At 43.1% G+C, this 16668-nt stretch overlaps 1 protein-coding gene across 1 annotated transcript in view; it reads left to right on the forward strand.

Annotated features, from left to right (window-relative positions):
- Nucleotides 1-16668, forward strand: part of kiaa1549la (KIAA1549-like a) — a gene marked incomplete at its 3' end in the record, with an annotated part of 128153 nt that overhangs the window by 75875 nt on the left and 35610 nt on the right. The window contains exons 10-13 of the mRNA XM_084555773.1: nucleotides 1116-1287; nucleotides 4921-5081; nucleotides 8806-8841; nucleotides 16006-16199. Of these exons, the coding sequence (XP_084411899.1) occupies nucleotides 1116-1287; nucleotides 4921-5081; nucleotides 8806-8841; nucleotides 16006-16199 (563 nt within the window). The remainder of the gene's footprint in view (nucleotides 1-1115; nucleotides 1288-4920; nucleotides 5082-8805; nucleotides 8842-16005; nucleotides 16200-16668) is intronic.

Here is a 16668-nt window from a genome sequence, read left to right on the forward strand (position 1 = left end):
TGGTCTGGTCTAGCTGGGTGCTACATGTCTAAGTAACATCCACGCCAATGAATCCTCCTTCTTAGTGCTGCCTCCCCAGGACACCACAACGTAGAGGAGCCACACTGGCAACGATAGTCTGGTAGAAAATGTCCAGCAGCTTCCTGCACTAAACCACCTTAGCCTCCTGAGGAAATAGAGACAGCTCTGACCTCTTTTGTATACTGAGTCTGTGTCAGCCAACCAGTCCAGTTTGTGATCCAGATACTTATAGGTCTGAACCACCTCTACACACTCCCCTTTGATGGATACAGGCTGCAGGTGAGGCCTGGACCTCCAGAAATCTACTACCATCTCCTTTGTTTTAGCTGCATTGATCAGAAGGTGGTTCGCTCCGCACCATGAGACGCAGTTGTCCACCAGATTCTTGTACTGCTGCTCCTGTCTCACCCCACAAGATGAGTTTACTAGAGTTCAAAACGCTCACTGAAGTAGAAAGGCTTGTGTGTACGTTATATATACGTCACCTCCCTGCCCTGTGTTCTATACCGAACACATTAAGACAGCGTTTGACTCCTCTTGGGCTTTACGCCTTACACACCCTCTAGGTTTTATGGTTCTCTCACATGACTGGTTTTACGGCTGCAAAGTGGAGGAGGAAGAGCGGGGGGGGGGGGGGGGGGGGGGGAGGCAGGTGGGAGGGAGGGCGGAAGGATGAGGTGCAGTCGGTGACGAAACCATCCAGCCATTAAATAACACACATCCCTCCTTTTTTTAATTTTTTTTTTATGACAAAATCAAATTACCAGACTTGATTAAACCCTGTGATGTGTTTGTGTGCTTGATGTATGATGAAAGGAAATTGAGATTCCAAGTGACTCAGTCGTCCTCGAGTGTCTTCCCCCTAGTGCAGTTATCTCGCTGCGAACGCTCGGCGCGATCAAAGCAGCAGCCGAGCCGATTCAGAGTTTTGATTGTAGTGTGTCGCAGGGTTTTTTAATCTCCCGGTGTGAGGAGATAAAGGATTTTGTATTAAAACGTGGATTTTGTATTCTGCTGATAGTCTCTGTATTTAAAGTAAACTGGGATAAAACTTCTCATGCGCTGACGCTCCTGTACTGTGTCTTCCCTCCCAGATGGTGAGCATGCGTCGCCTTCCTGGGCCCAAGAACCCGGCGGAGATGACCTACTACGCCCAGCTGAACGGAGCGCCCATCACCGGCACCACGGCTGCTAAGACCCTCAGCAGTCTGGACTCCCAGACCATGGCTCTGACGCTGGGCTACTTTGTGCAAGTGCAGGCTGAACGTAAGCTCGTTATCTCACTGCGCCAGTGTTATGTGACACTGTCATAAATTATGCAAGCGAGTCACGCACAAGAGACGCAGTTGTATTTACACAAGCGTCGGCATCCATACAGAATCATGTTAGGGGGGTTATGAGCAAATTTAACAAACAAAATAATGTCGCCTTCCAAAACCACAGATATGTTAATTTAGAATCAGATGACAGCACTTAGGATAAAAAGACACAGACAAGGAGACAGAAAAGGAAAACTTATAAGTGTAAGTATAAGGGGGCAGTACGTCCTCACAGCAAGGAGCGTTCTGGGTTTTCTCCATGTGCTCCGGCTTCCTCCCACACCACAAAGACGCAGCATGCTAGGATAATTAGTGATCCTAAATAGTCTGTATCTGTGCATGTGAATCTTAATTGTTGTTTGTCATGCGTCATGGGGGGCGTTCACATGTCTTTCACGTGATCAGATCTTAATACAACGTCTGAACAGGCCCTGTGTTAGCCCTGTGATAAACTGGCACCTCTCACCCATAGACTGTACATAAATATGGACAATGCGTCTACACTTCCTTGCATTGGTCAAACTGATGCAGAGCCGCGATATCGATGCCCCGCCCACATTTCCACCAGACTCACTCACGTTTTTGTTTAATTAATGCTACGCTCTGCTCTACCTCCACCAGCTAAAATGTTGGATTATACACAGTACTTGTAATTAATTTAATTTTTACAACTCTCACGGTCCCACAGGATCATTTTCGGAGCAGTTGGTATGGCAGCTGGTAGTCGCCATTATGTCACATCCTGTTTCTATAGCGTCAAATAACTAAAACGAAACTTATCCAAAACATTGACACGTGAACATTCATCAACATTATATTAACTACCTAAAATGACAGAAACCATCCTTAAAAAAAGAATTTGACGGAAGGGGTGGAGCTTATGACCTATACTGCAGCCAGCCACCAGGGGGAGCTCTACTTGCTTAGGCTTCACTTTAATGGAGCAGTTCCGCCGTCCATCTTTATACTGTCTATGCTCTTGCCCAGTGGCAGCTGGTTCAGCTCCAGCCTAGGATACAGGTACAATCCTATCATCAGCAGTAGATAGTTTCTCAGTTTAAGCTGCATTATTACTTTGATCTTAATAATTTAAAGCTAAGCTAAGCTAAGCTACCTGGCTGCTGGTTTCGGACTTATATTTACCTTTGCAAAGATGTGGGGTCACCCTTGCAATCTGACTCTCTGTCACATTTCACAAACAACTCTTGGTTATGTGCAAATGTTTTTTTAAATTTGTGAATAATTTAATAATTATCACTTTGCACGACATACATTTTGACAGAGAAAAGCACAGGTGTGTTAATGAAGCATGCATAGTGGTTTGCAGTCATGGCTCATTAGAAGACTAAATGGAATATGGGATATGTAATATAGACATCATTAATATTATTAAATCCACCTGCCGTGAAGAAGGCGGATTTAGAAGTAATTAGCATTAAACAGGAGCTGTGAGGGTTTTCTTTACATATTTACATAGATTTTCTTTTGGTAATTAGTACATGCATGTACATAGATGTTGTAAACAGAGCACACTTCTCAGCCAGCAGCCACACGGCTAAAAACAACCCTCCTTTAACTGCTCCTCAGAGTTTATCCGCCGAAGCATAGCAGCCTTGGCTCACCGCGACATTCTGTAGCATTTGGGTTTTCCATAAATTTGCATACATTTACATTATCCTGTGCATGTAATAAAGCTCTAGAACCCAGATCCACAAATTTAAAATCAAAGATAGTGTTTCTGTTCTGATGCCTGGTGTTATGTTCAGGAGATTGCAGTTTTGATTTCTTATTTACTTTTCTTGTCATGAGTCTTTCAGTGAATATTCCCCCGTGCTGCAGGATGCTTGTACTGTCGCTGGTGGAGAGGACAAAGTGTTCCTCTTACCTTTTTACCCGCTTCGCATTTTTTTTCCAGAATCTGTAATTAAGAAACTGGAGAGAAACCGCCAGCCATCAGTGTCCCTCACAGAGCTCCCTCCTGACGGGAATTGAACGAAGCGTTCTTGTAAAAATTCATTTAGTTTGACTTTATGGGCTCTGTGGAAACCGGCTGCGTTAATCCTTATAATGAAAATACATCCCTTTGGCAAGCTGTTCTCTGACAAGACGCTCAATGAAATAATAACATGAAGCTACAGCTACAGGAGACGCTGAGCTCGGCTTACTTAAACTGAAAACAGGGGGAAAGTCTGATTGTAAATATGGCTGCAACAACTGATCATTTATTTATCATTAAGTCACTGATTTGTTAGTTGGTTAATCATTTGGTTACTGTTAAATAATAACCACTTACTTTACTTTTGACTTTTATTCAAACTGTTTCTCATAATAAAATACTTTAACATGAAATCTAGGGATGAAGAAACCAATTCAAACTTTAAAAATACTCGCAAAAGATTTATTTAGTCTATACCTGATCAGGAAACATTCTACTGTTAGGTAGCAAAGATAACTTAACCCGCCCACATTTTTTTAAGATAGATAGCTGGTCTGGAGTCTCTCTGTTGGGAACTGATTATGTTCCAGCAAAAATCTGTCTGGCCAATCAGATCATTTGGGGGGCGGGGCTTTATGTGGTGATGGACAGAAGAGTAACGATAGTCATACACGACATCTGAGCGCTGTGGAGTAGAATTAGTTTACAACAAAATGGCTCTCATTTTTCTGTATCAGTTGAGACTCCTCCCATGTGATGAAATCCAAATGGTGGCGAATGGCTAAATGATGCTTACATCCACTTACACCGATCAGCCACAACATTAAAACCACTGACAGGAGAAGTAAATAACATTGATCATCTTGTGATTCAGTGTTCTGCTGGGAAACTTCTGGACCTGGCATTCATTGGTGTGGATGTTACTTAGACATGTAGCACCCACCTAGACCAGACCAGGCACCCCCACCCCATAGCAATGACACTCCTTGATGGCAGCAGCCATCCCCAGCAGGATGCAGCCTGACACAGACACACACACAAAAACACTTTAGGAACAACTAAAAAAAAAACATGAAGAACAGCACAAGGTGTTGGCCTGGCCTCCAAATTCACTAGATCCCAAACTGGTCAAGTATCAGAGACCCCTCTCCTCAATCCATAGGACCCAAAGGCCCCCACTAACACTAACATTGTGTTGCCAGACACCACAGGACACCCTCAGAAGGCCCATGTCCATTCTCTGATGAGTAACCACAAGGGAGACGTACACAATATTAGGAAGGTGGTCATAATGTTATGCCTGATCGGTGTAGAGAGCAATGTTAATGGAGATCTGTGTGGTTTAGTTTCATAGGTCACCCACGTACAGTATTCCATGCAAATCAATGCTTAATCGATGTATTCAATTACTACTCGTCCTGTACTCGTCCATCCTACACGATAGGCTCTTTAGTTAACATGTTCCGTATTTCCATTTTACTTAATACAAAAAAAATAAATAAAAACTGCGAATAAGCGTATTTTGGAAATGACCCAACTATTTTTATGTTGACATGCAACAACCAGCATTGTTCATCCACTCTGTGTAGTCTCAGTTAGTGACTCATCTGTACAGGAATGGCTGAATGTTCTTTTTGTGCGTAGCTGTGGTGAAGACGCCGCCCAGCAACCTGTGGATCATGGCCGTTCTGACGCCTCTCTTCTTGTTGATGGTGGTGATCGGGATGGTGGCCTTCATCCTCTGCAAGAGGAACAGGGTCATGTTCAAAACCGGCGCCTTCAGGACCTTTAAAACACGCTCCAAGGTGAGACAGTCAAACTTTTATAACCTTTCTCCCTCCTCAGTTTATTGCCCTCTATGTTCCTCCCCACCTTGTGTTTTTTCTCCGTCTTCTTTTCTTCTTCTTATTATTCTTCTTCTACTACATCTCAGCCTCACAGTTTCTAGTAAGCATATTACTGCTTCACCTTCACAAATCCCACAATCTGCTGTGAGACTTCAACAAGATTACATAACCGTGTTGTGAGTGACACATCGAACAGAAAACTGTTCTTCCTTCAGGTCAGGGGAAAAAAATGAATCCCATCTCACTCGTTTATGTTTTTTTTTTTTTTTTCCTCGCTGCTCAATAGCCCGTGGTCGCTGCTAATCACGCGTGCTGCAAAGACCAATTTACTGAAAGGAAATGGGCACGACTCATTGTACTGGAAGTGAACCTCGGGGTAATGCTGGCCCTTTCACAGCAACAGCTCGTTACTGTCGTTGAATAAAAATCAATCACTTCAAATGAGCCTGCTTGCGATAGATTGCCACCGGCTGGTTTGATGGGGTCAGATGGTTCTCCTGGACGCCGTGCCGAACACGAGGCCAGAGAAACAGCTGCCCGTGCCGCCGCCGCCGCCACCGCCACCAACGTCGCTGGAGTGGTAAACAAGCGACGAGCCAGTCAGCCCGGTTTGTTCTGGACAGGCTCTCGATTTGCGGCTCAGCTTTGTTCACAAGACCATGATCTTAAACTGGATTTTACAGACCGACGCCAAAAGTCTAAATCAGCCTGAAACTGTTGGGAACCTTTAGGTATGATAACCAGGATGATGCTGGTTGGTTACCCACTGAGTCTTCTATTGAATATCTAAAAACAAAGCTTAAAACAAAACAACAACAGCTTGTTCCTAAAGCTTTTATTAGGAACATTTGTCCGTGGTGCACAGCTCCGTTTTAGTTTAGTTTTTTTAATATACCATGACTTGGAAAACAGAGACTCTTTACAGACAGTGCTCACTAGAGTGACTGCTGACATCTGGGTGCATAAAGACACCACTTCAACAAGAATTTAGCTTTTATAGACTTTAAAGAAGCAAACCTGTTTATACAAAACACTTTAAGAGAAGCTAAGATAGGAGTAAAAGTACCTTTACTGATTCCCCGTAGTAGAAATCCATGGTGAAAAAGCTGCTTTAGAATAACAAAAATACAGAAGACAATACCGTTATCTGCATATATACACGTGCTAAGAAAAGCGTCGTATTCATACTTAGATCTAAATGCACAAGTGCAACAAGCGCCTGTTTTATTTCTTACACAATAAAACTTACATGCAATCTGTGTACAATAAGTATTAGCGTGTGCAGTCATTCCAAGTAGAAACAAAACTGAAAATGCCTGAAACTGTTGGGAGCTTTTAGGTACGGTAACCAGGAGTTAAATTTTCAATTTTCAAAGGCCTGTTTGAATTTTCTTAAAGAGCCATGTTTATCTAAATGGCTTCTTCAGTTGTAAAGTTTCTATTAGGAACATTTGTCCGTGGTGCACGTCTTTGTTGTAACTGCTGACATCTGGGAGCATAAAGACATCACTTCAACAAGAACTTAGGTTTTATAGACTTTAAAGAAGAAGAAATGTTTATACAGAACACTAAAGTACCTTTACTGATCCCCGTAGGAGGAATCCATGGCGACAAAGCAGCTTTAGCTCTAATAATAATACAGAAGAGAATACCATTATCTGCATATAAACATGAGCTAAGAAAAGCAGCGTATTCACACTTCGATCTAAATGTTCTAACATCTGTGTTATTTTTTTACACAATACAAAGTGCCGTGTTTCCAGGTAGAAAGAAAAGTGTACATGCAGGAATTTGTTCCTCACCGGGGGGAAAAGAAATGTGAATAAGCCTTAATGGATGCAGATTTAATGTAGGTTTGGCTCTCCCAGACAGCAGGATACGGCGTTCTTTATGCTTGCTGTAAAATTTATTTTGACTCCAGACTCCAGCGCGCCATGTGTTCGAGAGTCTGCAGCTTGAAATAGTAAGGGAGGGACACGTATGGAGATGGCAGGCAGGGATGTGAAAGTAGTACTGACAGCTTTTTATGACAGAAAAAATAAATAAGGAAACATTTATTCTTTCAAACCTCCGTCATTGTCAGACTGCTCCTCTTTCGTCTTCTCAGCATTCAAGCTTGAGAGAAAAAACTGGATCGATCAAAGACGTCAGGGTGGACGAGCGGTCTAAGGCACGGTCTCCTTTGGAAGTTTGAATCCCACTTCTGACAAGAATCTTTCTTCAGGAGCAATACATCATTTATGTATTTATTTTTTATTATTTTAATATTAAATGAAAAAGAAAAAGACTAGCACATTATGATGGGCTATGTGTTAACGTTTTTCAGTGATGTAGGACCCAAATGCTGGACACTAGGCCATGAGGCAGGAGTAGGACAAACTAATTTAATCAAACAAAAGGAAACACAAAGCGCTGCATAAGGTAGGAGATCCAAAAACGAAACTCAAAACAAGAAGAAACACCTGAACATGACAAGACTACAACTTGACATAACTTTGCATGGAAACAGTAACTCTATAACAAGACCTGACATGGAAAATCAGTATGACACAACAAAGGACAAAGGGACAGGCAGGACTATATATACACACAAGGGCAAAGGAGACACAGGTGAAAACAATCAGGGCGGGGCAGACAATTACACAGGTGAGAAATCACAGGACAGGAAGAAGGAAAAACTTAACAAAATAGAACAGGAAACTCAAAAACATGAAACATGAACAAAGCTCAAAGCATAAACACAGGAAATCAAAACACAGAACGATGACACAAAGCCAGAATGGGTGTTCCAGAGATCCTGGTGAGAGCTCACATCTGTCACACAACGGGTCCACATCCAGGAAAAGTGAAGGCGATGCAATATCTTAAATTGGATGAGGCCATGTCGGGCAGCGATTGAGTCTGTGTGCACCCCCTCTTAAGCTCCTTTCCACTGCTCCACAGTCAAGGTCACCCCCAAATCCCCCTCCCATGAAGACTCTATAGTAATACATCAATTCTGACATACGAATGCCTTCAAGTATTGCAGCAAGATATGAACTAAATAATGGTAGGAGCCTGTCCTGGAAAATTGTTCAATGCTTCAAACATTGCAACGGACTACTTCAAAATTCACCCATAATGCACCTCCCTCCGTGAACGAAAACCAGTGACACGGTGACAAGTTTTGATCACAACCCAAAATGGCTCACTTTTGCCAATAATGTCCCAGAAAATTGTTATACTATTGAGTAACACTTGTTCATTGAACCAACAAGACGTCCGCAGCTCTTCATCTAACAGATCAACATGGATGCTTCTTCACGCGGGGTTCGAATCCCACTTCCGACAAGCACATTTCTTTAGGAGTAACTGTTCTGACCCAACACATCAATTCTGACATGCCTTCGAATATTGAAGCAAGATATGAACTAAATGATGGCGTAGTAACTTGTTCATTAAACCAACATTGCGCCTGCAGCTCTTCATCTAACAGATCAACATGGCTGCTCCTTCATGCTCCACTTCTTCTTTAAATGTTTCAAACTGATCTGTTGTCAAAAAACAAATGTCTAAAATGATGCACAGACACATTTCTAATAAACTCCTCCTGGGAACCCATTGACTCCTGTTCTATTCTTTTCTATCCTGTTCTATAATAACCCTTCCCTGACCTTGTCCCTCTGACTCTCTCCCTGTTTAGACTTCATATCGAAGGGAGGGCAGTTACCACCACCAGGTATTCACTGAGACTGAGACTGAGACTGAGACCGTCTAGTTGGCTGGTTGTGGTGGCTGTTGACTGACTGGCTGAATGAATGAATGATTCGCCTTGCTGGCTGCTTCTCGCTGTGTGTGTGTGTCGTTGTCGCTGGGTAAACTCTCGCATGTGGCTGCTGTGCTGTGGACATGACCACCATCCCTCATTGGCTGTGTGGGAGATCAATAGGGAGAGGACGGGAGAGGGGGCAACAAGGACGGGGTAAAAAAAACAGAGCGTTCCTTAAGACTCCTTTAATTGTTTAGGTCTGAGTCGATGGACTGAATTACCAAGGATTGTAAATGAGCCCTATTCCGTTGGCCCGGGAGAAGCCATAAATATGAATTACAAAGAGGAAGCTCAACACCTGCAAACCCAACCGATCTATTTTTGTTTTGCGGCATCCCGTAAAAAGTCTCTTCAAGCTCGTGCCTCTCTTCATCCTCTCAGATGAAGCCGCTCTCCTCAGCTCTACTCAGATCAATTTCCTTTATTTAATTTTTTGTAATATGAGGTTCTCAAGTAAATCAGCATCGCAGCAGCTAGAAAGAACGTGTGGTTAGTGTTGCTGTGGTGTGAGGGTTATTTCTGGTCCAGCCTCTCTCATCCTCGTCCCTTGAGGTTGCGAAGCGAGCCCAGGGAAGGATGGATGTACATGTAAGGTTGGGGGGTAGGCGGGGACACTCTTGTTGTTTGTAATGGAGCTGAGTGTAACACCAAAGCGCAGCAGGGTGTAAACATTCCATAAAACAAACCTACGTGTTTGTGCGTTTGTGTTTTTGTACGTTTGTGCTTCCTCTCATTTCAATTCCCTGCTCCGAGGTTTTTGTTTGCTTTAAAAATGATCCGTAAACACTTAATGCTACTTACTTTGTGTTTCATGTGAGAATGCATCAAATATTAAAGGAGTCCCTGAATGTGAGGTTTGTTGCCGTGAGGCTACAACCGCTGTTCGTTAAACCGTGTTCACCCTCTCCCATAATGCATCAGTGGCATGCGTGAGCAAATGAGATAAATCTTTAATGCAGGGATTTGGTTTGTGAATGGCTTGTGGCAAACTGGAATTAAACATTTGTATGGATTAAAACATTTTAGTCTATTTGAATTGCATTCTCACATGCAGTACATTGACCAGTAGTGTACTGCTCCATAGTCATCTCTTCTTTTTAGGTATTTTTGGACTTAAAAACACAGTAGAAAGTAATGCTTTACAACATACGTCTCAAACATACAGCCCGGGGGCCAAAACCGGCCCACCAGAGGGTCTAATCTGGCCCGCAGGATGAATTTGCGAATTGCAAAAACAACACTGAAGACATTAAATGCAATTTTTCCAATAAAAGTAACTGCTATTCCTAGGGTTCACATATATTTAGTAAGAGTTGTGGATGTAAAACAACACTGAGACCTAGAACTATACAGAAACTGCAGTTTTTCTTTTTCTTAAGAAATGTCCTGTCACTAAATGTAAATTGTCATTGGTCCGGCCCCCTTGACATCAAACTGGGCTGTATGTGGCCCCTGAACTGAAATGAGTTTGACACCCCTGCTTTACAACAATGAAATCTACATTATTGACTTGAATACATATGCTGAGAACAGACAGCTCATGTGCTACATACTGTGTGCTGCAGATATGTATAGCCTGTATAAAAACAGGCAGCACCTCAGCACCAACTCTCCACAGCGTGTTGTTAGATGGGACAGCATAGCCAGGTATTTCTCTGAAGCCTTCTTCTTGTACTGCAGCTAATTGCTAATGTGCAGCCTCCTTCTCTCTGTTACCACAGGTCGTTTGGTGAAGTCGTTTTGAACCGTTCCTCTGCTAGCGTTAGCGTTAGCCTTTTCAGATGCATTGCAGTAGTATTTTAGTTGTATTTCAGGACTGACATGTCATGGTAGAATGGGCTTCATCTTTAGTGAAGTATTTCCATACATTTGATGAACCGCTGCAACGACCCACTGGGCTCCTCACCTGTCTTCTAGGAGGCGTCCATGTTGTCATTGTCACGTGATCGGTGACTAGTCGACGTGATGCTAAAAGCGTGAAGTCGACAAACTGACTAGTCGACTAATCTGTACAACCCCCGTCGCTTACTAGATGAGTTGTTTTTAGAATAAGAATACAGAGAGGGAAGGTCAAAACTAAACTAGAGGCTGATGTGATTACTGTACATGGTCAGCAGGACGGACAGAATGATCCCTTCCTGGGGGGAGTCCAAGTATAAAAGATTAAGGACGTTTGCAGTCTTTGTACTGTGCAACACGAGTTGGTTTTCACTGTGTTTTCTCACAGAAAATGTTTCTAATTTTGTCCTAGATTGAGTTTTAGAATATATTTTTGTGCATGGAATTAATATTGTGGATGTTTATCCCAGTTTCTTTCCTGCCCTACTTACTCCCCTAGAAAGAATAAATGCAACGTCTGTGGTTACAGGTGCAAGAAAACACACCTGAGTCCATCATGACTGATCCTCTGTGTGAAACCTTAACCTTAAAAGTCTTTACTTGAAACTTGTGACGAATGACAAACCTTAAATCCTTTGAATAAGTTATCCAAGAACAAATCACATCCTAATTCCAGGTCTGTTTGAGTCCAGCTTCAGAGACTTGTTTGCGTTTTTAGTTAAAGTCGTCTGTAGCCTGGAAGCCAGCCCGACCTCCCTCGCCCACAAAACGTTTGCTGCGGAAAGTTTGTCTGGAGTCTCTCTGGTGGGAACTTGGACTTAGACTTAATTAAACTCTATTGATCCACAAGAGAAATTGCTTGGTCACAGTAGCTCAGTTGCAGATTAAAAAAACAAACAAAAAAAACACTCTTGAAAGCGACCAGTAAAAAAGAAAAATTGGTGTAACGGTAAAAAAAAAAAAATTAAATAAAAAAATTAAAATTAAAATTAAAATTAGAATAATAAAAATAAAATATTTAAAATAAAAATAATAAAAATAAAATATATAAAATTAAAATTAAAATTAGAATAATACAAATACAATATTTAAAATTAAAATTAAAATAATAAAAATAAAATAATGAAATTATTAAAATACAATAATATAGGCAAAAAAATTTGCAAATTTGCATATGTACAAATTTATTATGATTACCCTCCAGCAAAGATCTGAATCTTTTGGGCGGACTTTATGGGATGATGTCATCTGAGTACCGTAGAGTTAAATATGTTCACAACAAAATGTCTCTGATTGGTTGCAGGACTGTCCAGAGGTATTTTTTCCTTTGTATCGGTTGAAACCCGCCCCATAATGGAATCCAAATGACGTGTTACCAGACTCATACTCGGATTAGGTTTGAGTGTGGCTACATCACACTAAGTCATCTGAATACCAAACACCTGCTGAGTGTGTGTGATCTCCTCTCAGCCCTCTCTGCCATCAGTCACCGTGTGGGACAAGCTAAAGCTCCTGATCAATGCGCTGCTTTATATTAGCTCTGTATGTGTGTATAAGCATTAAGGAGTGATTCCGCGGAGTCCGACTCACTTCATCACTCTGCCGTGAAGCCGGAACATTCTTCAAAACGGCTTTTCCTCCCCCTGCGCCGCCCGAGTAGGCGTGAAAGCCTTCCGATAGCCGGCTTCTTACGAGGAGCACAATAGAGGTGGAATCAGCAGAAGGAGAACAAATCCATTTTTCATTTGTGAGGTGTTCAATGAGAGTACGGTGCAGTGGCTGCCATTTAACGGGGCTCAAGGTGCTTTGCATTTTGCTGCATCACGCCTCAGCTCGCCCCGGGAGGAGTTTATCTAACCGATGCAGCACCCTTGCAGAGGTGCAGTACTTTTTTAAATGTACCCAAACTCTGGGACATTTTTTTTTTTTTTACCCAGCGGCTCTGTGGTGCACTTCCATCATCTGCCCTGCCAGAGCTGAATTTAAATCAATATGGCCGCAGGGGGAATAGAGCATGCCTCGTCCATCTGCTGCACCTCATCAAGCTGCTGTTGCTCCAAGTTAAAATTAGACGAGAGGAGAAGCTTCTCTCTTTTGGTAGCGAAGGGGAAAATAAGTGCGGATAATTTGGCGGTGGAGCCGGGGTCCTGCTCGCCGTCACATCGCATGACACCTTTAAGTGAAAGAAACGCTCTGACCTCTCCCGCTCTTTTCTCCTGTCGCCGTTCTTAATGGATCGTGGAGAAAACCGCCATCCATCTCTGACAGAGTGATCAGAGGCTCGCGTCCTAGCGCGGCAGCCAGAAGTCTTTATTAAAGCGGGAGATGAAACGCGGGCCCATTTGTTAAGTCAACTCGCTGTCAGTGGAAGTGGGAAGAGAGGGGGACGGGGGGGGGAGGAAGGAAGAAGAGGCAGGAGCAATTAGAAACGAAGGATGTGGGAGCGGGAGAACGACACAGAGAATGAAAAAATATGAGTTGTGAAATGTCAAGCGCGCTCTTCAAGGTTACGCCCCTCGGCCTTGTCATTTCTGAGAATCCATACTGTCTTCATGCATGACAGCCGTTACCCCTCGGAGACAGCGTGACGCACCTTTAACCGTCATCGCTGCCTCCTCGCTCTGCAGCCCTGACATCTAACGTTTGCTCCTCAATAATCCATAAGCATTATGCACAGTAGCGTGAGGATATATTAGGAACATGTAATTTGCGTCTCCTCTCCTTCTCTTTGCCCGCTGCCCTTCTCTTCACTCGTCTTTCTTCTTCTTCTTCGTCTTCATCCCCTCCTCAACCTGAGAGCAGCACGAGCCCACGGGCAAATGAGTGTTTGCACTCTCCATGCATCTTTCACGCGAAACTGTCAACACACTTCAGTTCAGCGGGTGGACGATGCACGCGGCCGCACGATCCATATATATTCATGCCTCCCTCTCCGCGGGCGGGCGTGCGTGCCTCGCCCCGTGTTAGCACGTATCAGTTTCCCCCCGACGCTCATCCGCGGCCTCGGCCACGTGCGCCGCCGCTACGGCTGATGGCGCGGCGGTGTGTGTGACCGATGAATTATTAACCGCGCCGTCAGCCGGATGCCCACGCCGCCCTAACCTCGCGTGCACTCAGAGTTTCGCATGCATCATCAAACGCGTTAGGCGTCCCATTTTAGGGACGCCCAAAATAGAAAAGGGGAGGAAAAAAGGAAATGAAATAAATAAATAAAAATCAGGGTTTCGTCTGCTTTGTTGTGTAACCTACTTTAGGTTTTTTTTGATCCTCTTCTCTATTCCTTAAATTGAAAGACATTTTGCAATACAAAGAACGTGTCCAGGCCTCGGAGGCTTCATCTGCTGCCTTTTTTATTTTTTTTTAATGTTCTGTCTCTTTATGCTCAAAATCCCCGACTTCAAAGTTGCTGTCGATCTTTATTATTTATCTATTTTTTCGGCTCTTGCCAGCTCTGGTGTTTGGAGACTGATAAAAACTGGTTCAGGGAGGGATGTCCATCCAATTCCCTTTATCTGAAATAGAAGCAACACTTATCCGGAGGTTCTGCTTTAATATTCAGGACACGGTGTCATGTGGGCTGTTCTGACATCGCTTCAACTGAGCTCAAAGATCTCAACACTTGTTGATACAACAGACCTAATCTGCTTTATTGAAAAGTTAGTTGAAACCATAGACTGTATATAAATATGGACAAAGCGTCTCCACTTCCTTGCATTGGTCAAACTGACGCTATTTTCCCGGGGATACGGGCAGCGCCATCTTGAGAGTTTGGAGCCAGTTACAAACGACGTGTATTTTAGTGTTCTAGTTTGGCCCAAGTCCCGCCCACTAACATGGAGAGGGTGGAGCTTATGACATATACTGCAGCCAGCCACCAGGGGGAGCTCTACTTGCTTTGGCTTCACAGTTGGGGAACAGTTCCGCCGTCCATCTTTATACTATGGTCCAAACAAACACCAGCCCTAGCTTAAACTCCAGACATTCATTCATTCACAAACGACAGAAATCTAAAAATCAGAATTTACATTTAAAGCTGCATCAGCTGAGCTCTGCATGTTGATAAATATCAGCTACAGTAAACAGGAAACCAAGCGATGCAAACTCACTGCACACAGCAGGGTGTCCGCGAAGTCTCATTATGATTAATTAATGTGTTTTATAGTTCACTGGCGGCGGTGGATCCAAATTTATATGTAAATGATTCTGTGTATGCCCAAATATGTACACAAATATGATCAGCAAAATGTATTTAAATCATAAACACAAGTCACTAATACATAAAACATTATTTAATTTATATTATGTAACTGTGAAGTAATAATTTAATAAGTTAGAAATTGGACTTAATTTGGATTTTCTTTCTCGTTCCTTTGCTGCTTCCTCTTGAGACCATGTCATGTGGGGTGGTGCACTATCATCCAAACAATGTCCTGCAGTGTGTGTCGCGCTTTTATGTTCAAATCATGAAGAGTGTGTGAAAGTCTGAGATTAGAGAGAAGAATATCTGTGAAGATTCTCCTCAAGTGTGCGATGCAGCCTAATCTTAAAAAGATTTAAAAACTCTTTCCTCTTTAAAACTTAATGTATGGCCAGTGGGAAATTTGCACAAACGCGATTTGAGGAAAGGCGTTGCTGTGCTACAGGACTCTGAGATGCCAAGAATGATGAACAAAGGCTCCGGCTGCGTCAGATAGTTTCTTGTGCAATTTCATAGTTTCGTCCTCTTTCATGGCAGAGAGGAGCTTCAGTATACTGTATGTTGTAAAACTTGTTTTAATGATTATTCTGATGTAAATTATTATAAATATATAGTTATATAATAGTTTAATATGCGTTGTGTGTGTGTGGTTTGCTTTGCTGCCCTGTGATTTGACTGTTTAAGTCTTCTCCACCGTTTTAAAAACCAACATCAGCTGTTACCGTGTCAAGCGTGCATCCTGGTGTACTTTAACCTCTGTGCATTCTGTGGCGGCTTTATCATCCATTGCTTGACTATTGTTGGGTATAAATTACCCTAAAAGAGCTATCTTGAATTCGCTTTTCAAGGTTTTTGCATGCGCTCTACGTCCTGGAAACTGCTCCGTGTTTTAATGTGTCAGTCCACCAACTGAACCGATCACACCGTCCTCAGTTGGAGTGACTGGATTGATCTGAAAGCTGCCAGAGCTTTTTCTTCTGTAACTTCAGACGTGTCCCTGAGAGCTTCTCATGTCTTACCCCCTTCTCTCCCACCAGCCTGTCCAGGGCTTCGACTACGCCAAGAAGCACATGGGTCGGACCGGTGACGAGGCCGTCTCCGTTACTAAGGAGACGCTGGTGTTGGGGCTGTCCGTGCGGGACGCTCCGCTGTCGCTGTCTCTGGACAAGAAGGTCCACCAGGACGGGACCGCCAGTAAAAGACCTCCGTCTGCTGACATACACAAAGGAGGGTAAGATGTGTCCTTTGTTTTTATATTTTGATGTAGGTCACGATTACTGAAACACCTTGAACCTGAATATAATCTCTTTCAGTCAGCTACCACGTAAAAAAAACTGAAGAAATTATACATACATCCATCAGCCACAACGTTATGACCACTGACAGGAGCAGTAAATAACATTCACGCATTTGACTAATGTTCAAACTGTGCCAGAGTACCAATTACAGTGGCAGTTGGAGTGGATGGCTTCCTTCTTATGGTGCAGTATATCATGTGCTATATACGCCGATCAGCCACAACATTATGACAGGACAATTTTTTTTTTCTTGTGCTAATCCAGTGTTCTGCTGGGAAACTTCTGGACCTGGCATTCATTGGTGTGGATGTTACTTAGACATGTAGCACCCACCTAGACCAGACCAGGCACCCCCACCCCATAGCAATGACACTCCTTGATGGCAGCAGACATCCCCAGCAG

This window comes from Chelon labrosus, assembly GCF_963514085.1.
Source record: "Chelon labrosus genome assembly, chromosome: 11".
NCBI lineage: Eukaryota > Metazoa > Chordata > Actinopteri > Mugiliformes > Mugilidae > Chelon > Chelon labrosus.